This window comes from Gracilinanus agilis, chromosome 1, assembly GCF_016433145.1.
Source record: "Gracilinanus agilis isolate LMUSP501 chromosome 1, AgileGrace, whole genome shotgun sequence".
Lineage (NCBI taxonomy): Eukaryota > Metazoa > Chordata > Mammalia > Didelphimorphia > Didelphidae > Gracilinanus > Gracilinanus agilis.
Window position 1 is genome coordinate 208,935,731 of NC_058130.1, and position 25,069 is coordinate 208,960,799.

Consider the following 25,069-nt stretch of genomic DNA (forward strand, 5'->3'; position numbering starts at 1 on the left):
CCCCCCTACCCTCAGCGGGGGGTCTGAGCTGCTTGCTGGGAGCTAGTGTGGGGTTCAGAGCGGGCGGTGGCGACGACTTCCCTGAGCTCTGGTCACTGACTCGGGGGCTCGATCCCTAGTCTCAGTTCGCTGGGATTTGAAGGCCTCCAGCAGTCCGGCTTCGCCTCCGTCGGACCCTCTCCTCCGCTCCTCCGGGGGTCGAGTCAGCAGCTCCCCGCTAGCGGCCGCGCCCCTCGGCCGCCTCCGCCCCGGGCCGGAGGAGCGGGCTCCCCTCCCCCTCGGCCGCGGGGCCGCCGCCCCCGAAGGGCGGGCTGGGGCTCCTCCGATGGCCCCCGGCTCCTAGCCGGGGGAGGAGGGGGCTGGGCGCCTCCGGGATCCAGGCTCTGTGCGGCGGCGGCGGCGGATGCAGACGGCCGCGGGGGGGCCGTGAAGGGGCGGCCGCCGCCTCCCGCCCCCGCCGTCCCCTCTTTGCTCAGTCGGTCCTCTCCGCGGCCGGCGGGGCCATGTCCGGGGTAGTGAGGACCCTCAGCCGCTGCCTGCTGCCGGCCGAGGCCAGCGGGCGGGAGCGCCGAGGCGGCGGCGGCGGCAGCGGCAGTCGGGACTCGGAGCGGGAGGCCCGGCGGCGGAGCCGGGAGATCGATGCGTTGCTGGCCCGGGAGCGGCGGGCAGTGCGGCGGCTAGTGAAGATCCTGCTGCTGGGAGCCGGCGAGAGCGGCAAGTCCACCTTTCTCAAGCAGATGCGCATCATTCACGGCCGAGAGTTCGACCAGAAAGCGCTGCTCGAGTTCCGGGACACTATCTTCGAGAACATCCTCAAGGTGAGGGCTTCTGGGGGGCTGAGCAGTGGGGGAGACGAGGCGCAAGCATCCCCTTCCTCGCCCTCCCAGTGAGGAAGAGGGGGCTTTGCCAGCCTCTAGTGCAAGTCCTACCTGGTGTAGGTAGAGAGAGGTCATCAGCCTCAGGTCATCAGCCAGCTGACCACCCCTCCCTGAAACCCGTGAAAGTGATGACGGAGCAGGGACTTTGTTCTTCCTAGCGGCTTTCGTTGGGCACACGTCTAAGTGTAGATGCTTCACTGATGGTTTTTAAATGGGAAAGGCTTAACCAGATTCTCTAGGGAAATGATATTTCTCTTTCCTTCCCTCTCCCCCGGCAGGCGAGGAGAGGGATCAAAACCAGCATTTGTTAAGCACTTTCTGTATTACTTATTGGTATGTATCGTTTGTTTTAATAGGAGTTCCATTTTTTGCAACTAAGTCAAGTGATTTCACCAGAATCAAACAGTTGACCAAGTGCTCTGAGGCTAGATTTGAACTCAGGCTTCCTTGACTAGTTTTCTTACCACTGAAGTACCTTTGAGGCTCTCCTCAAATCACAGCATTTGACTACGGATCAGGAAGACTGGATTCGAATATGGTCTCTGACACTGTTTAAACACAACTGGGGAAATTCCAAAAGCAAATTTTAAACCGTGTGGCTGGGGGCAAGTCACTTAACCTTCACAAGCCTCAATCTCCCGATTTGTAAAATGGGAATAATAATGCCGTTGACTTACCTCATGGGGTTGTGGGGTGATCAAATGAAATAAAATGAGTAAAGCAAGTTTTAAAACACTATAATAAATATCAGTTGTAACTTTCATTTTTTTTTTGTATCCATCTCCTTGTACAGTGTCTAGCATATAAAGTATATGTAGTTATTTTTGTTTGGGGGCCCTACAGAAACTAGATGTCTTATATTTTTATAGCTCAGACTCCTTTGCTGTCACCAAAAAGTAGTCTTTTCCTTCACTTTCCTGATCATTTGGGGATACTTCAGTGTGGATGGTAAATCCAGCCATTCTTTGGGTATTTCGTGTGTTGATCTTAGGGGCTGGAGAGACCATGACTGGACTTCTAAAAGAAAAACCACATTGGGAACTTGGGGTAACAAACCGCTGGATGTTGGCTGCTTACTTTAGAAAGTTGCTGTATGATGTCTGTGGTTTTCCCACTCCACCCTTTAGTCTTCAGTCAAAGCTGATGAGGAGGAAGTTGTTCCTTCTTTTTTCAGGAGTATACAATCAGAAGAAAAAGCCCCAAATCTGTGTTAGTGTTACCCAGTTTTAAGGGACACATAGAACTTTGGGGAAGTTATTAAGTGAATACAGATCTGACCTTTCTTAGACATAATCATCGGTTCACTTTTTCTGCTCTGGTTTTTAAGTGGTCAAAAGAGGACAATTTTCAGCCTTCAGAATTATCTTTTGCACACATTGTGGAAGTAGGGGGAAGGGAATAGGAACATAGAAGCATTGTGAAATGTTATCCAAGGGAACTAGCTTCAGGTCCTGGAGGCTATGGATTTTATCTTGAATTTAAGATATTATAACTAGAGATGTCTTTAGAGATCATTTAATTTAATCCTCTCATTTCACATATAAGGAAACTGAGGTTTAAGAAGATTGTGTCCTTCTGAAGGTCAGGCTAAGTGCACAACCATGACTAGAATAGGTCTCTTGACTCCAGTGATTTTTTTTTTTCCCCTTCACTTGACCATATTGCTTTAGTTTAGAAACTTGTTAGAAAAATTTAGACAGGAAAAAAATAAAGAGAAAAACTGGCAAATACTCTTTTTTCTTTTTTTCCTACCTTTTCTAGAAGTCTAAAAGTGTAATTTTGAACTCTCAAAGAATTTTTTTTTATTTTAAACCCTTAACTTCTGTGTATTGACTTATAGGTGGAAGAGTGAAGGGTAGGCAGTGGGGGTCAAGTGACTTGCCCAGGGTCACACAGCTGGGAAGTGTCTGAGACCGGATTTGAACCTAGGACCTCCCATCTCTAGGCCTGGCTCTCAATCCACTGAGCTACCCAGCTGCCCTCTCTCAAAGAATTTTAACATTAAGACTGGTTGTTTCTAATTCAGTAGAAATCAAGTATATTTTTGGAAAATTCCCATATATTTCTAGGAAAGATACATTTGATCTTCTTTTCTGGCCAAAACTACTAATTGCATTTAACAGTCATTTGCAATTTTACATATTTAATATAAATTATACCTTCTTCCTGAATTAAAAAAACAGGATCAAGCATTTGATCTAGATTAACTGGTAAATGACCATCTCCCACTTTCTTTAAACTTAGGAGACTACTGTCAATGTAGATACTCTAAATGTGACTTTAAAAAAATAAAATAAGACAGATCATAATTACTATTTTAAATTCATTTTAGATAATCCTGTCCTAATCTTTACCAGTGCATACAAAACATTAACTTTTACTTGTGTTAACTTTGATTGTTTTTTAAGAAGAAAAAAATTCCCTGTTCTTTCCTTCCTAATTTTTGTGTCATTTTAGTTCCATCTTATATTAAACGTTAGCTGTTCTAACAAGTGAAGATTGGGTTAGAAATTCTATTTAGGATTTAAAGCACAGTGCATGTGACATGTCTCTTTGCTGAGGAAGAGATGTTTTTAAAGCTTTTAACAGTGGGTTTGCAATTAATCAGAATAATATTAGAATGTTTGCATATACTGTTGGAGCTGCTATGACTGAATTATCTAGTTATTTTCAAAGGAACAACTAGTTTGATTTTTTTCCCTCTCCTTCCTACATTGAATCAGCTGATTATGTGAATATCATGTAAACATGACCTGAGTCTATCTTCTTGGCTTGTTTTAATGCTATTGTCTTGTTTTTATGCTTTCATGAGCAAAATCCTCTCCTTTAAAAAACTCACTAAGGAACAGAATACCTAGGAGTGAATGAACTGATTTTGTACAACTGATTTAGCTTATTTTTTTTTGTTAAAAGTTTCCTTTCATTCTGAGCTGTTTTTATAATTACATTTTCTCTTGGAGCATCTGTATCACAGCAGGTTACAACAACTTTGGGATAAAAGGCAACTGGTAAAAACTGTCTTAAAACATGTTTTCAAACAATAGTTCTTACCAGCCCCTACCCAGACATATCCCAGATAAAGTTTACATGTAGAGACAGCTAGGTGGCTCAGTGGATAGAATGCCAGACCTGGAGAAGTGAAGTCTTGGGTTCAGATTTGGCTTCAGACCTGGCCCTTATATCTTTTCTGCCTTGGAATCAATACTGATTCTAAGACAGAATATGAGAGTTTTTGAAAACAAAACAAATGGGGCAGCTGGGTGGCTCAGTGGATTAAGAGCCAGGCCTAGAGATGGAAGATCCCGTGTTCAAATTTGGCCTCAGACACTTCCCAGCTGTGTGACTGGGCAAATCACTTACTGCCCCCCCCCCCATTGTCTAGTCCCTTACCACTCTTCTGCCTTAAAACAACCAGTCACAGTATTGATTTTAAGACAGAAGGTCTTTAAAACAAAACAAAGACAAAAAACAATCATGGAATAGAGCCACCTGCTTATTTTAAGCATATTAAAAAAGGAAACTAATTGGGCCTTTTCTCTTTGTCCATTTTATATAAAAAGTCTTTGCAATGTTATACTTTACTTAGAATACAATTAGAGTGATTATAAATTAGTGTTCTATCTCATTATTGGATCCTTAAAAATCAGAACTTGTAGTAGTATATACTATAACTTAACACCATGAGACATAAAATTAACAGTTGCTGTCAAAAAGAAAGGTAAAAGGAAAAAGCAACTGTCAAAGCAAGTTAAGTTAACATCATTACTGGATTTTAGTAGTTTGCTTCTCCAGTATTTGTGTGGAAATAGATTGAATTTGACTTGGCAGTGAATTACCACCACTTTGCATGTATACTTTATTTTAAATTTCAAGGCATTTTTAAATTTCCTTTTTTATTATGACTGTAACAGTCATTAACAAATATGACCATTTCATTATTCAAAGAACTAAAAAGTAGTTATGTGGTTTATTTTTTAAAAGACTACAATAAATTTAACAAAGATAAGGGCAAAATTGCTCTTTAAGTTATCTTCTGGATTTTTTTCCTATTAAAAAAAATTCTTACTGAGGTTTTTCTCTCTCTCTTTTTTCTCTGTCCTTGTCCACTGACTTCCTCTCCTTTGTGACAAATATGTAAAGTCTGAAAATGCCTGAAATATGTCTCATTCCCTACCCTTAGGCTTCTGACAGCAAAGAGAAGACATGCTTGCTTCATCATCAGTCTTCTGATTCCATGACTAGTCAGTGTCTAAAGTGTTACAGAGTTGTTGTTTTTAACATTATTGTAGTCATCTTGCAAATTGTTCTCTTGGTTCTGCTTATTTTATTCAGACTCAGTTCATAAAAATCTTCCCAAATCTCTTTGAATGTTGTAACATGTATATACCATAATTTTTTAAACCCTTAACTTCTGTATATTGGCTCCTTGGTGGAAGACTGGTAAGGGTGGGCAATGGGGGTCAAGTGACTTGCTCAGGGTCACACAGCTGGGAAGTGTCTGAGGCCGGATTTGAACCTAGGACCTCCTGTCTCTAGGCCTGACTCTCAATCCACTGAGCTACCCAGCTGCCCCCATAATTTGTTAAAATATTCCTCAATTGATGGACATCTGCTTTGTTTTGATATCTCTGTTACAAGAAAAAGGCTTTAAATATATTTGTACAATACCAATCATTTCTGACCTATTAAGAATATGTGCCCATTAGTTATATCACTGGGTCAAAAGGGGTTCTTGTATGTATGTACTGTACTGTAACCCATACAGTTAATTGAATTCACACATATACACAGTTAAGGTACTTTTTGAGTATAGTTTCAAATTTCAAGAATGGTTAGACCAATTTATAGGTCTGCTTATTAGTGTGTACATTGTTATGTCTATTAGTGTCTTTCCTCTAGTAGCCCTGACAACAATTGTAATATTTGTGGCTTTTCATTTTTGCCAGTCTGATGGGTATGAGGTAGAATCCCAGTTGTTTTAGTTTGAATCTCTCTTCTTATTAGTGATTTACATTTCTTCTTTTGAAAACTACTTGTTCATATCCTTTGTCTTCTTAACTATTGGGGAATAGCCATTTTTCTCACAAAGATAATTGAATGTTAAACCCACTTGAACATAAAGAAGACTATTAGTTTAGTTTGAAAGTACTTTGAAACACCTGCTACACATTAGTACTTCAAAACAAAACTAGTACAATCTTTTAACCAAAGCTTTTCTTGATTCCTTCCCTTGGTAGTGTTCTCATTCTCCAACTGCCTCATATTTAAGTAGTTGGTATTTAATGTAAATACAAATTTATTTATTTATTCTTTTTCATATTTATTCTCTGTATACTTCTTTGTGTCATTGTTAGGTATAAGTTCTCTGTGATCCTCAGAACCCAGTAAATCATTTCATCTCTGGATCTTAGTTTTTTCAAGAATAAAATGAGAGAGTTGAACTAGATGGTTTTTTAATCCCTTCTAGCTCTATATCTATGACCTCAAATTGAAAGTTAGTAGCACAGTGATCATTGAAGGGGGGGATAGGGAAGATCAGGTAAGATTTGATTAAACAATTGACACTTTAGGTGAGCCTTGAGACTAGAGATTCTTGTCATTTATTTATTTATTTTTGTTGTGTGGGTTTTTAAATTTTTTTCTCAATTACATGTAAGCAAAAAAAAAACAACAACTTAATATTTAGTTTTTTGAGTTCCAGATTCTTTCCCAACTTCATTCCCCTCTCCCTTCCTCCCAAGGCAAGCAGTTTGATAAAGATTATACAAGTGTAGCCTTGTAAAACATTTCCATACTATCCATGTTGTCAAAGAAAACGGACCAAAAAAAGAATAATAAAGTAAAAAAAGTATGTTTCCATCTATATTCAGACTCCAAAAGTTCTTTTTGTGGAGGTAGATAGCATTTTTCATCAGGTGTACTTAGATAATTGTATTGCTGAGAATCATAGTTGATCATTGTACAATATTGCAGATACTCAAAGACTCCTGGTTCTGCTCATTTCACTTTTCATTAGTTCATGTAAGTCTTTCTAGGTTTTTCTGAAAGCATTCTTACAGCATAATAGTATTCCATCACAATCATACACCACAACTTGTTCAGCCATCCTCCATTTGATGGACATCCCCTCAATTTCCAGTTCTTTGCCGCTACAAAAAGAGCTGCTATAAATATTTTTATGCATATAAGTCCTTTTCCTTTTTTAAAGTTTTTGGGGGTACATACCTAGTAATGATATTGCTGGGTCAAAAGGTATGCACAATTTTATAACCCTTTGGGCATAGTTTCAAATTTATTTCCAGAATGGTTGGATTAGTTCACAACTCCAACAACAGTGCATTATTGTCACATTAATGTCACAATTTTTCCATGTCGCCTCCAAAATTTGTTGTTTTTCTTTTTTGTTATATTTGCCAATCTAATAGGTGGTATCTGAGTTATAATTTGCATTTCTCTAATCAATAGTGATTTAGAGTGTTTTTTTATCTGACTTGATAGCTTTGATTTCTTTTTCTGAAAACTTGCCTTTTCATATCCTTTGACTATCATTTGGTGAAAATGACACATATTATTATAAATCTTACTCAATTCTCTACATATTTTAGAAATGAGGCCTTTGTCAGGAAAACTTGCTATAAAAGGTTTTTCCTAGTTTCATATTTCCCGTCTAGTCTTGGCTGAATTGATTTTGTTTGTACAAACTTTTTAATTTGATGAAATGAAAAAGATCTATGTAACTTCCTTCTCTTGTTTGGTCATAAATTCTTTCCTTATTTATAAATATGACAGGTAGAATATTTCATACTCCCCCTAATTTGCTTATGACATCACCCTTTATTAGACATCTAAACTGCGTACTAGTTTTGACTTTATTTTAGCGTACAGTATGAGATGCTAGTTTGTACCTACTTTCTGCCTAAGTTCTTTCCAGGAAGCTAGAGTCTAAAAGATTTGGTGAAGAGTGAGTGAATTTCAGGAAATGGGGATGTTCAGAGGAACAAGAGAGGGCATGTTAAATTCGGGGAACAGCTACTAGGCTAGTTTGTCTGAAACCAGTGTGTTGGAAGGGAAGTAATACCAAGTAAGTATGTAAAGTTAGATAGGAACCAGATTGTGAAGGGCTATAAATAACGGGCTGAGTAGTTTGTATTTTATACAAGAAGCAATAAGGATTCACTAAAAAAATTTTGAGAAGGGATGTAGCATGGTTAGACCTGCATTTTAGAGATACTAATTTGGAATTTATATAGAGGCTAAATTGGAAAGAAACTTCTAGCAGTAGGAGAATAGATTTTGAACTAGTGAGCACCCCAGGAGTCTTGGGTGCTATGATTAAGTGAGCTTTCAGTTCATCAGATTTGTTGGAAATGAATGATATATCCAGTTAGCTCGAATGTAAGTAAAATGCTTTATAATTTGTATATTACTAATTTAGAAACTTTTTGTTTTGTTTGTGGAATATAATTTTCTCCAATTGAGATGAAACAAGTTTTAGTTTACAGTATGTAGAAAAAGCAAAAATAAATTATACCTCACTAATATAGAGCCCATTCCAGTGCCAAAATGTTCTTAGATACCTTTAGACAGAAAATTCTTGTAGTTAACCATAGGTAATAAAAGAAGAGTTAAGTGTGTGGAAGCTTAAGGCATTCTGATCAATCTCCTAATTCCAAAAAAAGCTTTACAAAAATCATTGAGAAATAGAATTCATGTATCTGTTTATGACTTGAGATTATGATTTTCTAAAATGCGTATCTTTTCCCTCAATTTCAACAGTTGTAAAAAAGAATAACATTTACTTAAGTTAAAGTGAAAAGGAGATGGGATTAAAAGAACATCTGATGCCAAGGATTCCAAGCCCATTGGAACTCCTCTGTGAGCAACTGTTGTATCTTTGGTTTCACAGGCACCAAACTTTGCAATAGGGTATGTGGGATCTTGAATGCAGATTTTTTAAAAAGAACAGCATCATAGGATCATAGATTTAGAACTAAAAGGGTCTTTAGAGGCCATCTGGTTTAGCCTCTTCATTTTACAGATGAAGAAATCTGGGTCTTTCAGACCCAGAGAGTTTAAGTGATTTTCCCAAAGTCACATATATAGTAGGTGATGGTACAGGTAGGATTTGAACCTAGGGATTTTGACTCTAAAGCCAGTGCTCTTTGCATTGTAGCAATTTGTCTCAGAGAAGTAGAAATCTGCCCCTGGGTTTTCAGGAGAGTAAGTTGCCTTCCCAGCAAATTTCACTAAAGTAAGCAAATTTTACATTTGGACACACATGGGTGGTCCTTTTGTAATACAAAAAAAAATCTTTTCTGTCAGTTGAAAAATCCAAAAAAATCTCTGGTCATTCAGGAAAACTATAAGTATAAATTTATTTTGCTCCACAGCTTTCCAATTTACATTTAGGCAGTTTTAACAAAAACCCTCTTAGGGTTAGCTATATCTGACCTTTAGTCATATTTATGCAAGTTGAAATAAATCAGTACTTTGATCTTATTGCTGACAGCCTGTAATAATTTTCTTCATTTTTACAAAATTGAAAATGTAGACATGGATAAGATATTTTAAAAATGGAATTGGCTGTTTAAACTTAAGTATTAATCTATCAATTTATTTACAGGACAATCCTTAAGCCAAAGAGACTAATGATATGTAACTGATTTGGTATTTAACTTACGTTGCCTGAAGGACAACACTTTACCATTTTATTTCATACTAGATGGTTACTAACTTAAACATGTTCTAAATTTGCCACCAAATGCCGTCATTGTAGAAAAATCATAAGTGATCCTTTTAAGCACTGGGAAGTCTGAACCTGACTCAGGAAGTGCCAATTTTCTGTGACTTTCTGAAGTCAAAGATATATCTTCTAGCTTCTACTCTCTCTGAGTGACCATATTGGTTTCCTAAGATTGATTGTGTGAATTTGCTGAATCAGATTTTTAGAATGGGAAAGAACTTGAGAGGCCATCTATCTAGACTCCTTTATTTTATTTACATATGAGGAAATTGAGGATAAGTGACTTGTCCAAGCTCACACAGTTAATAACAAAACTGGGGTTTGAACCAATATCTTCAGACTCCAAATTCATTGATAATTCAACTGTACCATGCTGCCTGTCAGAAAATCTGTGAGCCCCCTAAATCAGTTGAATTTTGCCAAACTCCAGTCATTGGACTTTGATATAATAGAACTGACCACTCATGCCAACAGAAAGACAGGCTTAGCAGTAAAACAGTGATTTCTTCTTATTTAAAGTCAATCAATAGGAATAAGGCAATATGTAATAGATTGTTGCATGGCTGTGCCCTGATAGCTTGCTCTAGACCCAGTCTTCTTATGGATTATACCCCTCACAGTCCCTTTTATTCCCACCTATTCCTCCTTCTCACTCCCCTCAAACCTGTTGGCCTAATATCCTGACCTCCTTTCAAGTTTTCAGGGAGTTCCAGATGGGCATCTCCAGACAGGGACTTCTAATGGATAGTTCATAATTCCAGGTTTACCCCTTGTTCCAAACATTTTTAGGAAAGATGTATTCCTGTTGTTTTAGCCCCACCAGTTATTTTTTCCATTCCAAGAGCAAGTAAAGGGATTCATGTAATAAAATGCAGTTCCTAAAAGATATTCAGCTAATGACCTTAGTGGCTGAGGTTGTAAGAATAGGAGGTGGTTAGATTTTAAAGCAGCTTACCAAGGGCATTACACCTAAAGGAAGAAAACTGAATAGTCTTGCTATTTTCATAGGATCATGTGACAGAAGCGACCTCACAGGATACCTAACCCCAACCCCTCAGATGGGGAACTGAAGCCAAAGGAGGTTAAATGACTTTTTAAATTATCTGTGGCAAACATCAGAGTTGTGATTTGAATCTAGATTGACTAATGAGCCAGGGTTCTTTCCATTGTATTGTAAACCGCATCTTCTGTTGTAAAAGATAGGGATTTTGGATACATGGTTCATAAAATTAGAGATCAATATTTTGTGTGGGGGGGTGAGGCACTGATTTCATTAGTGTGGAGAATTCCTGACTAGGCAGTTTCTTCTACCTGTGCAGATGGGTGCCTAGTGTGCAACTTATTCCTAGAGAATTGCCTCCACCACTGAGGGGACCACTGATGTGCCAGAGGCAGGATTTGAAACCATGCCATTGTGACTTTGAGGCCAATTCTTTCATCCTTGTGGCTACTCTTGCCTTTCTTGTCTGTTTGATTGTTAATAGCTTACCCTTTTGAATGGAGTTAAAATTCAAAGGAAGTACACATTTTAGTTGCATTCCCCGATAGGTTAGTTAGTCTAAACATTTCTTTTGTTTCTTTTGGTATTTAGGATAATGCTTAGGATGTGTCAAACAATATTTGATTTTGTTTTCTGGAAAATAGGCATTGACTGTTTTAACATGTAGTGTTATGTGCACTTAGAGAAGTTGAAAGTGCTGGATTGGTTCACCTGGCTGACTCAGTATGGAATTTGTTGTGGTTTAGAACTAAATAACTTGACCTTGGCAGGGAGAGTGAAGAAAATGTACAGGTTAGTTGGCCTGTAAGAAGGAAGGCTTGGAAATGTTTAGAAAAGTGGTGTAGCCAAGTTTGTCCCACTGAATAGCAACACCATGAATGCTTTAAAATTTGTTAGTTACTATGTTATTTCCTAATAGACTTAGAATCTATTATGTGATCTAAATTATGTTATCCTTTCAGTTAAAATTGTTGGTATCGGGCTAAGCAATAAATATGGAAATTTTTTTAATAGACCTGGAAACTTTAAAGAAAATGGTATAGTACTTTAAAGCCTAACCCTATGCTGAATAATACTGGGCTTTGGTTTTCTAGTCAGTTAAAAGAAGAATCACTCAGGTGTTTGTGAGGAATGACTATAAAGCATTTAAGTATATATAACACATGAGCCTTTTTCAAATAGTGTATTGCTCAAGATATATTTAGGACTGCTTTTTGGTGGGTTTTTTGTTTTTGTTTTTTGGTGGTGGTTATTATTTTTTAAACCTTTACCTTCTGTCTTTGAATCAATATTATGAATTGGTTCCAAGGCAGAAGAGTGGTAAGGGTTTAGGCAGTGGAGGGTTTAAGGGATTTGCCTAGGATCACACAGCTAGTAAGTATCTCAGGTCAGGTGCAAACCCTGGATCTCCTGTGTCTAGGTCTGGCTCTCAATCCACTGATACACTAACTGCCCCTGAAACTTTTTGTGAAAGGACTTCAGAATCTAATGTAGCAGTCTTTTTTTTCTAATTAATTAATTAAGAATGTTTTTCAATGATTACATGATTCATGTTCTTTCCCTCCCTACTCCCTGAGCTGATGAGCAATTCCACTGGTTTATACATGTATCATTGTTCAAAACCTATTTCCATATATATTTGCAATAGAGTGATCATTTAAAGTCAAAATCCCCAGTCATATCCCCATTGAACCACATGATTGAACATATGTTTTTCTTCTGCGTTTCTACTCCCACAGTTCTTTCTCTGGATGTGGATAGCGTTCTTTCTCATAAGTTCTTCTGGATTGTCCTGGGTCATTGCATTGCTGCTAGTAGAGAAGTTCATTACATTTGATTGTGCCATAATGTATCATTCTCTGTGTACAATGTTCTCCTGATTCTGCTCCTTTCACTCTGCATCAATTCCTGGAGATCTTTCTAGTTCACATAGAAATCCTCCAGGTCATCATTTCATTCAGCACAATAATATTCCATCATCATCAGATACCATTTGTTCAGCCATTCCCAAATCAATGGACACCCTCTCATTTTCCAGTTTTTTGCCACTGCAAAGTGCACAGCTATAAATATTTTTGTACAGGCATTTTTCCCTATTTTCTCTTTGGGGGTACAGACCAAGCAGTGGTATGGCTAGGTTGAAGGGTGTGCATTCTTTTAAAGCCTTTTAGGCGTAGTTCCAAATTGCCCTCCAGAATGGCTGAATCAGTTCACAACTCCACCAGCAATGCATTAATATCCCAATTTGGCCACATCCCCTCCAGCATTCATTACTCTCCCCTTCTATCATTTTAGACAATCTGCTAGGTGTGAAGTGGTACCTCAGAGTTGTTTTGATTTGCATTTCTCTAATTATGAGATTTAGAACATTTTTTCATGTCCTTATTGATAGTTTTGATTTCTTTATCTGAAAACTGCCTATTCATGTCCCTTGACTATTTATCAGTTAGGGAGTGGCTTGATTTTTTTGTACAATTGACTTAACTCCTTATAAAGTTGAGAAATTAGACCTTTGATAAGACCTCTGACAAAAGTCTAATCTAGTGGTTCCCAAACTTCTTTGGCCTACCGCCCCCTTTCCAGAAAAAATATTACTTAGAGCCCCCTGTCACATACTATCACCACCCCCTTACAGTTAGTTATTTACCGCCTCCAAATGCACCTGTGGCGGTGGTGCCCACTTTGGGAATCACTGGTCTAATCTCTCAAATTTATAAGGAGCTGTCAGTTGTAGCAGTCTTTTGAATACATATACATGCATATTGAACATATATATGTACACATACATACATACATATACATATTTTCAAAGTTGGGGTAGAGGGAAGCAAGAGAGAGGCTGTATGAATTTCAAGATATGCCTTAGGATTTGAGTTTGATGCACTGATGTTTTTTCTCCCTATTTGTAACAGGATAATATTAATGTAGTCACTTTAAATATTTTTTGATAAATGAAGTAAATGAAACTAATTTAAATTCTATGTTCCATAATCTACATTCCAGCCTTACCTCACATATGACATTTCAATTCACATATGCCTTTTCATTTATTCTTCCTTATGTTGTAATACCCTCTCTCCTTATCTCTTCTTCTGTCTTCCCTGGCTTCCTTTAAGACTCAGTTCAGATTCTGTAGGCTTTTCCCAGCATCACTGCTAATGCCTTACATTTATACACCATATCCCTTTTATGTTTTTGGTATGTTTTCTCCCTCAACATAATGTGATCTCCTTGAGAGCTGAGATTGTTTTTGTCTTTCTTTGTATCCTCAGCACTTAGCACAATAGTTGCCATGTAGGAAGCACATAATAAATTCTTGTTCACCGACTGGTCCTCAAAGAGGGAAGATTTGCCATCATTAAGGCTATTCAGAAGAATTGTGCATGAGAATCTTTTTAAAAATTTTAATTTTGGATTTAAACACCCATCCAGAAAAAACTTTCCCTATGAGTAGCAGAATATGAGATATTGAATTTCCATTTCATGTTACCCTTTTTTGAAAGTATATGAAAGATTCTACATATAACTTTCAAAACTGTCTTGCTTGTTTTTGCTTCTGTTATCTTTATTTTAAAAAAGTTTTCATATTTCTCTTTTTCCCATCAATATTGTTAACTCTTGAACTTCCTAAATTTCAAGACCCCATAAAAAATAAAAACTCAAATCTTGTAATAAATGATTATAGTTGAGCAAAATGAATCCAAATAGTGATCACATCCAAAAATATATGTCATTCTGCACCTTGAGTGCTTTATCTTAGGTCCTGTGAAGACAAGATTAGTCAGTAGATTGATCAGAGCAATTAAGTTATTTTTCTTTACAATGTTGTTGTTACTATGTAAATTATTCTTAAGGTCATTTCATTTTTCATCAATTAATTCATAAATATCTTCTCATTTTCCTTCCCATTTTGTGATTTTTTTACACTGTACAGTAATTCCATTACATTAACATGCCACAATTTGTTTAAGTATTTTTTTTACACCCTTACCTTCTGCGTATTGGTTCTAAGGCAGAAGAGTAGTAAGGACTAGGCAGTGGGGGTCAAGTGACTTGCCTAGGGTCACACAGCTAGGAAGTGTCTGAGTTCAGATTAGAACCCAGGACCTCTCATCTCTAGACCTGGCTCTCAATCCACTGAGCCACCCAGCTGCCCCCTGTTTAACTATTTCTTAATTAATAGCTACCTTCTTAATTTCCCTTTTTTCTTCGTTGGTCTACTGTGAAAAGAATTGCTATTAATATTTTGTACATGAGTTCTTTCCCCAATTTTTTATCTCTTTGTTGTATAAGCATAGCAATGGTATTGCTGGGGCAAAGATTATATACAGTTTAGTGACTTTAGGGGCATAGCTCCAAATTACTTTCCACAATGGATAAGCCAATTCACAGTTTCACCAACAGTGCATTAGTATGCTTGACTTCCCACAACCTCTCCTTGTAGTTTTTTTATAGTAATAATCTTATATAACATACTTGTATACCAAAATATGTTCAGCCATTCTCTAAATTAATAGACACACTCTTAGACTCTAGGTTTTTTTTTATCTCTTTAGGATTAAGAAGATGGTTTTGATTGTGATTATTTCTTCCCCAGGCTTATCCTCTCTTAAGCCTTCACTCCCTGATCATTTTAAATTTCTACATTGAAAAATGAGTATTCATTTCACCCTTCCTTTGTTGTCTCTCTGTCTTAAAACTCAGAATAGAACCAATCCATCCCCATGTCCTTCATTTTTCTTATTTAATGCCCTCAATACGCTTTGAATACATTTCAGTTTCGTAGGGGCACTTGTTTCTTTTCCTCTGTTAGAATGTTAACATTACATTATCATATAGTCACTTCCAGGTGCTTAAATGAATTTACCTTTCTAAGTTTATCTTGTCTCTTGTTTTCATTTCAAAGTTCCTACTCCCCTACGATCTTATCAGAAATATGTGAAAACTTTATATTGTAATAAAAGTCCATTTTTTCCTATAGGATTGTTTTTACCTTTGTAAAGTAAGTTATTTTTGGTTGTAAGCCTCTATCTTTTACCTTTGGAATTTTGTATTCCAAGATCTTTCATTTTTATTAGAAGCTGCCATTTTATCCTGATTGTGGTTCCTTAGTACTTCAGCCCCCCCCCCCTTTTTTTCTGGATGCTTACAGCAGTTTTTCTTTGATGTGGGAATTTTGGATCTTAGCTATTAGATTCCTGAAACATTTCCTTTTGGGATTTCCTTCAGGAGGTTATCAGTAGATTATTTATTTCTTTGCCCTCTGATCCTGACAGATCTTGACAGTTTTAATTTTGATTTCTTAAAGTATAATGTTTAGGCTTAAAACCAAACCAAAACAAAACAAAACTTGGTTTTCAAGGAGTCGGATTATTCTGAAATTATTTCTCCTAGATCCATTTTTTTTGCTTAGGTCATCTTCTCCCTAGGGCTTTTTTTTTTTTTTTTTAACTTCAGCTTCTAAATTTCCCAGATCACTGAATCCAAATTCTAAGCACCTAGTTTCCTAATTTTTGAAGGTCCTTGTGATTTCTTGGCTTAGGTTCTAAGATTCACTAAACCTAATCTCTAATTGTCTTTCTTCTGAGGTTGTCGCTAAAACTATATATCTGGTTTTAGTATTTCCTCTCTTTTTCCCTTCTCAGCCTATTGTGGTCAGTGTCACATACTACAAAACCACAGGAGTACAATTTTCTAGGGTTTATTCATAAGGCAAAAAGTATATGAGTCTTTCTGAGGAGATAGAGTATACATGCTCCATTTGGGGTTTTCTTGGCAAAGATACTGGAGTAGTTTGCCATTTCCTTCTCCAGCTCATTTTATAGATGAAGAAACTAAGGCTCACAAGGTAAATTGACTTACTCAGTAGTATCTGCAGCCAGATTTGAACTCAGAAAGATGAGACTTCCTGACTCCAGGCTCTGCACTGTATCCACCTTGCTATTCCTGTTTCAGTGTTCAGTAGTGCCTTTTCTTTCCAATCTTTCCCTTAACCCTTAAAGTTCTTCCTGGATCTGGTTTGGTTTACTTGATCCCAACTTCTAGCCTTTAAGATTCGTCTACCTGGAGACCCTGGATCAAACCCATTTGCCTCTTCTACAATGTTCCCTTAGTGAGGCTTTCTGTTATCAAGCATTTGGATTTCCACATTACTGTTTGACATTTACTAATATGTTCTAACTCCTTGTGTTTATAATGTGTTTGGCTACACAATTTCTTTAACAGTCAAGATTATATTTTTAAAATTATTTTATATCTTTAAAAATGCGTAGTGCTGTGAATTATAATTGGTACTCAGTGATTACTTGAAGAGATTGTATTTTACATATTTCTTTTTTTTTTTGCTTGATTAGCCTCTTCCAAGACAATGACAGTTTTTAAAGTTCACTTTTGTCAAAATGTAATAGATAATTTCTACCTCTGATGAGAAACTAAAAGTAGAAAGCCCCATCCTTAATCCTCACTTCTTCCCTGGATTACTCATATTTGCTTATAAATAAATATATATATATGTATATATATATGTATGTGTATATATATACACACATATATATGTACACACACACACACACACACACACACTGTTATTCTCCAAAATTTCCTCCTAATTCTTCCCTCTTCTTCATCCCACCCCAAAACATCTGGGGTTTATATTTTTAGAGGTTGATAATAATTTATCCAGCTTTTTAACCTTATTGCTGTCAGTCCTTCAGTTAAAGAGTGATATATATTTATGTAAGTAGTTCCCTCTTTTCTCTAATCTTCTCATTTACTTCTTGAGTTGTATTAGGAAAAGACTCATCAATGTTTTTACTTTTCTTTGGACTGTATAATGTTCTGTGTTCATTAGTAATGATAGTAAAAAACTACTTACAAAGCCTACCCATGAACACTTTGCTAGGCTAGGAGCCAGTCATTTTCATTCATGTCAAATAATGCACGAATAGTTACAGAAAATCAAAATTACTTTTTCAGGATCTTATAGTGGTTAGTAACTATAGTATTCCTGAAAGACTTATTGTATCTAATCTCTTAAACTGTATTGAGACCGTTACCATTTCAACAAATGGGAGGTCAAGGAATGTGCATAAGGAATTCTGAAATAGTAAATTCATGTTAAGTTTTTCTGTTAGCACAGTATACACTTTAGGAGGGCAGTGTGGCCCTTTGGCTTTAGCAGAAATTTAACTCCAGAATTCAGTGTTAATTCTTGTTTTCCTGACTAGGATCCTGTGTAGATTACTTTATTTTTTAAATTGTCATAATTGTTGTCCCTATCTTCAATTTCTCTCTGCCTCCTAGTTCTATCTTATACAATACTGCCAAGGTTTTATCTTTCTTTCTCTCTTTCTCCTTTCTTTGTCTTTTCTCAACTCTTTTTTTCTGTCTCCCTCCTCCTTCCCCATCCCCTTTCCTTTTCTCATTTCCTCATTCTTTCCCTTTTCCAATCCCTTCTGTTTCTCCCCATCATAGCCACTTGGGCCCAGTCCCATAGCTATAAGCTGGGCTAGGTGGATCCTTCTTAAATGTACTAGTGGTAGACCTCCTCTCCCAGTGGGGCACCATATTTGTTCCAGTTCAGATACCCACCAGCCTTAGCCTTCCTAATCAAGTTGGGATGACAAGTATGCTCCACCTTACCTGGGCAAAGTCATCTTTTAAATAGAAGTTATTTATAGCTTGTGCTTAGTTAAAGAAATTTTCCTAAATCTTAAAGGAGTAAGAATCCTTTTAGTGCTTCTCATTAGTGACACACGAAAATAAGTGCTTTTCATGGTAGAAGGATTTCCCAGTGGTTCATCCTCATTTGTTTTTTTTTTTAATGGGAATATTATTTGTCTGTGGTAGTGCAGTACCTACATCAGTAGCATGTTCTTTATTGAAATCTGATACTATATAATGAATGCCAAATATAAAAATAAATAACACTGAGTAATATGCAGGAGGAAAATGAGAAATCCTATAAATATCATAATAGCTCTCATTTATACAGAATTTTAGAGTTTTCAAAGCATTCCCTTAGCAACTGTTTTATAAAGTAGACAGTCCCATTGGAGAATCTGCATTTTACATGTGAGGAATTTAAATCTCAAAAAGATTGTAGGATTTGCATACATAAAGTCACATGTCTAGCAAATGGTAGAAGTAAGAAGGATCTATGTCTGTTGAATCCAAAGTCCAGTGGTTTTTTTTTTGGTATTATTGTTGGTTGGTTTTTCTGTTACCACTCCTCTATTACCTATTGGATCTGTTATTAATGTTGAAGAATATTCTGCACCAGTACACGTGGCCAATGAGCTTGGGGCCTTCTTTGCATTTTCTTCATCTCATATGAATACATAATAGAGGATAAAGGCCATTTATTGATTGTCTTTCATTCTGGCTATATAACTTTCTCTTTTTCTGGCCATATTTCTCTAATGACATCATGTATAATATGTTTCTTGCATGGTTCCTTGTTTATAACATTTTGCAGCCTGATCATAACCATTAGCATCTCTCCATTGCCCTTTTGGTTAAATCTTAACTTTAGTTCTTAGAAGATTATGGTATTTCTTGATTTACATTCCTTGATGACATGGAACATCATAGAAGAATATTGGTGTGTTTTTTTTAATGGACCTTTGTTTCAAAGAGAACTTTGAGGTCATTCATTAGAAGAATTATGCATTTTCCCAAAGGCAATCCCTTACACTTTTCCTCTTTCTGTTCAACTGGGGCTTAACTTATTACCTGTTTTCAATGTCTTCCTAGGTTTACTTCCTGATGGACCATGGACAATAGGTTTATGAGGGTGGAATGCATTATAAGCATGGTAAACAGCCTATGCAAAGACTTGGATCAAGGAGATAAGAGTATCAAGTAGGAGGAACAGTGAAAATGCAAGTTTGGAATGACAGTTGTAAGACTAGAAAGGTAGATTGGAACTAGTTTAGTAAGAGCTTTAAATGCCGAACAAGAGTTCACAGTGCCCTTTGTGGTGGAAATTTATTAGCAGCCATACCAAGAATAAAACAAAGTTTCCAAGCCAAAAGCCAGACTCCTGTTGGCAACCAAAGACCTCTAGCCTTGAGAGCTAGAGATACAATAAATAGTGCTAGAGATACAGAAGTTATGTGAAAAATATAAGGGATTTAACCAGAATAATTGTTAGTTATATATACATATATAACTGAATATATATATATATGTGTGTGTGTGTGTGTGTATATATATATATATATATATATATATATATATATATATGTATATATATTTCTTAACCCATGAGCTTAAAATAAGAAGTAAAGTCAGCATACATACTGGGCACAAATGTACAGGGTGGAGGAGTCAGAAGTATAAAACCTTCTTGAATATGCTTCTTTCTCTCTTCCAATATTGCCACTACTCAGATGTAGGGCCTCATCACCTCATACCTAGACTATTGAAATAACCTCCTAGTTGACCTCTCTGCTACATCTCTCCCCATTCCATGTTACCCTCCACTTAGCTGTCAAAGTGATTTTCCTAAAGTACAAGTGTCACCATGTCGTTTCCTTATTCAATCAAATCCAGTGAATCCCCTTTTTACTCCGGTATCGAATATAAAACGCTCAGTTTAGCATTCTAAGTCCTTCACAACTTTTCCCCTTCCTAATATTCCAGGCTTCTTATACTTTACCCTTCCCTTCCCACCCCCAAACACATACTCTTGCAATCCAGTGACATTGGTCTCTTTTCCATTGTTCCTTGCACAAAATATTCTATTTCTAGATTCCAGGCATTTTAACTGACTGCCTCCATTCTAAAATTCTCTCCTTCCTCAACTCTGTCTCTTGCTTTCTCTGGCTTCTTTTTCACCCAATAGTGGGTTGTAATTCTCAATAGAATGAGTATCCCTCAATCAAAAGCATTCATTAGGCACCTACCCTGTGCCAGACATTGGGAATAAAAATGCAAAAAGTTAAACAATTCCTATTGGCAAAAAATAATAATTCTAATGGAAGCTACAGCAGGTATATAGACAAGTATATACAGAAAAATATAAGGAAAATAAATCCAAAGTAATTCAGTAAGAGGGAGGATGCCAAGAACGGGAAAGATTAGGAAAGGCTTCATTTGGAAGGTGTTAACTTGAGTTGTGTTCTCAAAAAAGAGACTTCTATGAGGCAGCGATGAGGAGGCAGGGTATTCCAAGCATGGGGGAGCCAGTGCAAAGGCATTAAATGTTCTATTCCTTATCAGTTTAATAAATCTTGGTTTTCTCAGCCAGCCTTCATATTTGACCATAGTCTTTAGCCTTAGGAGAGGTTTTATCAACATTCCATTGTAATTCCATTGTAATAGCAATGTATAGCCTATGTCAGGAAATTGGCTCTTCCCTCATCTTAGGAAAATCACTCAACCTTTCTTGGACTCAGTTTCCTCATCTGATTAGATTAGATGACCACTAAAGTCCCTTCTGGCTCTGAATCTTATAATCCTATAAGTGCCACTGAAATAAGTTCTGATCTTAATTCCATTTTTTTCACTACAGTCCCAGTGTATCTCAGATCCACTTCAGAGGAGTCAACAAATCAATTAATCAGCAAGTATTTTTAAGCTCCTGCTGTGTATTCAGAAAAACAATAGGAGTTGTGGATAAAAAGAAGATCTTCATGATCTTCAAACATCATAGCTGTTTGTAAATTCAGTTTCAATTCTCCTACTAGATTGTAAGCTGTTTGAAGGTTGTATTTTAATCATCTTTGCAGATCCTTTAAATTTTATATGTAGTATATGCTTAATAAATTTATTGCCAAAAATTTACTGCCAAACTTTATTGAATAGGACCCATATGGATTAAACACAGGATTTTAGATAAAGAGCAAGAAGGGACCTTAGTGGTCATCCAGTCAAGTCATTTAATTTATAGATAATGAAACTGAGGCCTGTAAGATAATATAAGTAATGGGGTCACCAGGGATATTAAAAATCAACTATGGGGTTTGTGGGAACACTCTCTGGGATGTAAGAGAGACTAAAACTGATCACTGAAGTCTTGTACAGCTACACCACTCCCAACTGGAAAAATAACAACCAACTGTCACTCTGGCCAGAGGCCTTGAATTAACTGACAAGGTAACAAGGTGAAATTGGGTTTTAATTAGAAACAACTAAAAGGAGGGATAGGAATGACTACTCTAAAATCTTAACACCTAATAACAAAACTCAAAGGGACAGGGAAGGACTTATTCACTACACTAATTTAAGTATCTAACTAACAGGACCCAAGGAGCTATACTGGAGTCTCTGGGTTTCTGCCTCACACCTGGAACCTGCCAGGTTTGAGTACAGCTGGGGCTTTTGTGGCTTTGGGATTTCTCATTGCAATCCACTGATGATGTCTGGATGCCAGGAGCTACAGTTGTCTCAGGAACTAAGCAGTAAGGGTTTTGCTTGAAGCACTGTCCTCTTCTCTTGTTCTTTCCTTAAATGCCACACCACACAGGATCCAGGGGAAAACAGGATGCAGGGTGTCCTTTGCTCTGAGTTCTCCCAGGCTGGCAACAGTTTTTGCCTACCACTAATGGAGTCTACACACAGAACACACATAGACTTCTTCCTCCTTCATTCCAACCTGGAATTCCCAGCTCCAGCTCCTTCCTGCTAGGTACTTCCTAATCAATATATAATCAATACCTAATAACTAGCTAATCTAATCTTACTCATAACAGGCCCAGAAGAGAAAGTGACTTGTTGAAGGTTATACAGGTAAGTAGTAAGTAGCAGACTGAGATTTAAAACCAGGACCTCTGATTGTGAATACATACACATTCCATTACACAGTGTTCTCTACTTATACATTTATATCATTAAACATAATTCTACTTTTTACATATGTTTTCATCATACCAAAACAACAGATTGAACGATACTTTTCACTCTAGGGAGCTTACAGAACTAATTTGGTAAATGTAAAGGTAAATAGATAAAAATATATAAAATACTACAGAGATCAGTGGAGAATTGGGTAGGAAATACAAAGATGTTTTCTATTGAACTTTGCACTTCATCAGTTTTGTGACAAGGTTTGTTTGTGACAAGGCAGTGTATTCTCCAATGTCATACTTCTCTCTTCTTGCTCAAACTCCAAAACTGACTACCCTGAAGTGACTGATCAGAGTATCCTTGGAATCTTCCTGGTGGTCTTGCATGGCCTCCTCAGGGACCGGAAGAGACACAGGAACCATTGTGGGAATCTCTTAATTTTGTGGCAGAGTAGGTTTTTCCAATTAGAAATCTGAGCCAAAGATAATTTAGAATTCTTGCTTTTCCTAACTAGTTATAAGTTTATAGTTGAAGAGAATAGCATGTTTTTTTAACCCTTACCTTCTGAGAGTGGAAAGGGCCAGGCAATCAAGATTAAGTGACTTTCCCAGGGTTTCATGAGCTAGGAAGTATCCAAGGTTAGAATTGAACCCAGGACTTCCTGTCTCTAGACCTGGCTCTCTATCCACTGAGCTACCTAGCTGCCCCCAATAATAGCACTTTTTTTTTTTAAACCTTGTACTTCGGTGTATTGTCTCACAGGTGGAAGAGTGGTAAGGGTGGGCAATGGGGGTCAAATCACTTGCCCAGGGTCACACAGCTGGGAAGTGGCTGAGGCCGGGTTTGAACCCAGGAACTCCTGTCTCTAGGCCTGACTCTCACTCCACTGAGCTACCCAGCTGCCCCCAATAGCACTTTTTAAGTGACAATTTGACAATATTTTCTTCTGGTTTAGAGAAGTATTTGTTATTATCAGCTAGAAAAAGGAGTTTGGGAAAGTGAGGGAAGTAGAGATGTTAATTAGAATCAGAAGAGGATAAATTAGTGAATCCTTGTTTTTTAAAGTAGAACCTTTAAGGCAGCTTCAGAGAAAATAAATCACTAAACTGTATATTGTTTATAGCAGTACAAATTCCCTTCCAGTCTTTGTTTATATTCATATTTTAACATATTTATATTTAATATTCATTTATTATACTATAATTATATGTAATTGTACATAAGTATTATGCTCGTTTAATATTTAAGTTAAAGAAATGCTTAAGTTGTAAAAATATTGATCACTTAAGTCTTAAGAAGTATATAAGTATTTTGCTATCTTCTTCGGTTATATGTCATATTTTTCTTTAACATTTAAAAGGTCTGGAAACCAAACTAATTTGGAAGATTATGAATTCTTCTAATAGCTATTTGAATCCCATTATTATGTCTTGGTTATACTAGACTGAGATATGTTGTAATTTTATGTTCTTGATGGTCAGTAATAAAATTAATGATAGTGTTTTATATATTATTTTAAGGTTTACAAAGAGCTTTATAAATATTGCATTTTATCTTCATAGCAATCTTTTGAGATGGGTGCTTTTATTATTATTTTACAAATGAGGAAACTGAAAGCAGGCAGGTTAAGTGACTTGCCCAGCGTTATATAGCTAGTAAGGTATGTGAGGGTGGATTTGAACTCAAGCCTTCCTGACTCCCAGTCCAGCTAATCAGCTAGCATATTCAATATGTTTGCTTGAAGAATGAATAACAGTTCTGACACATTGTTAAACCTCTTTTCTATTTTCTTTTTCCTCACCAATCCATGAAATAGGGTAACAGAACTTAGACTAAATGGTGGTTATTTCCATTATTAAATGGAAAAGGTCACAATGGTGAATTGTCTTGCTTGAAGCCACCTACTGAGTTATTGGGAAGTTTATATGGCATTTATACAATTTGGGAATTTCATGAGGTGATAAAAGAAACTCATTATTATTGTGCACTCCAGACAGTTATAATTTCTCTGTGCCTTGTAACAAATTTTTTCACATCATCTCAGTATATCTCATTACAAAAGGAATGTATTGATTATTCCCTTTCAATGATCTTCCTTCATAGGTCAGCATTGAGACAGACCCAGGAACTGAGGTATATGAAGCAATATTGTTCTCATGACAGAGAATGAGGGAGGACCTATTCTGGAATAAAGCTGTGTTTGCTGATCTCTTTAATTTATTACCCTGTCTTTATTACCTGGAACAGCCAAACATTAATCAGAAGTACTTTTGACCAATCTGGTACATTTGAATCACTTATATAGAAAGCTTTCATAACATGTGATTGATTGCTAAAGAGCTTTCAACTAAACAAATACTTAATATTAATAGTGCAAGGTACTCTGGAGTTGAGGATAGGTACTAGACCTATGATTTCGTTGGTCTTTGGAATTTCCTGTACCAGTGCAAGTGAACATTTTCTCTGAAACTTATTTTTTAAGAGTTGCTTTAGCAGGAGTTGGCATACTGTTACTGGAGGGCCAAATCTGGGGAAGAGGAGGAGGCCTTTGTACTGCCTACCAGCTAAGAATGGTTTTGACATTTTAAAATTCAATAAAATATTATTTTAAACTGGAAAAACAATTCTTGGTTTATGGCTATAGATTAGATTTAGCCT

General features: G+C 36.9%; 1 protein-coding gene across 2 annotated transcripts in view; it reads left to right on the forward strand.

Moving 5' to 3' along the window:
• The first annotated feature begins 417 nt into the window (after positions 1 to 417).
• Positions 418 to 25,069, forward strand: part of GNA12 (G protein subunit alpha 12) — a 156,064-nt gene continuing 131,412 nt past the window's right edge. For both annotated transcript variants that reach the window (XM_044659961.1, XM_044659965.1), the window contains exon 1: positions 418 to 818. In XM_044659961.1, coding sequence (XP_044515896.1) covers positions 504 to 818 — 315 coding nt within the window. In that variant the 5' untranslated portion in view covers positions 418 to 503. The remainder of the gene's footprint in view (positions 819 to 25,069) is intronic.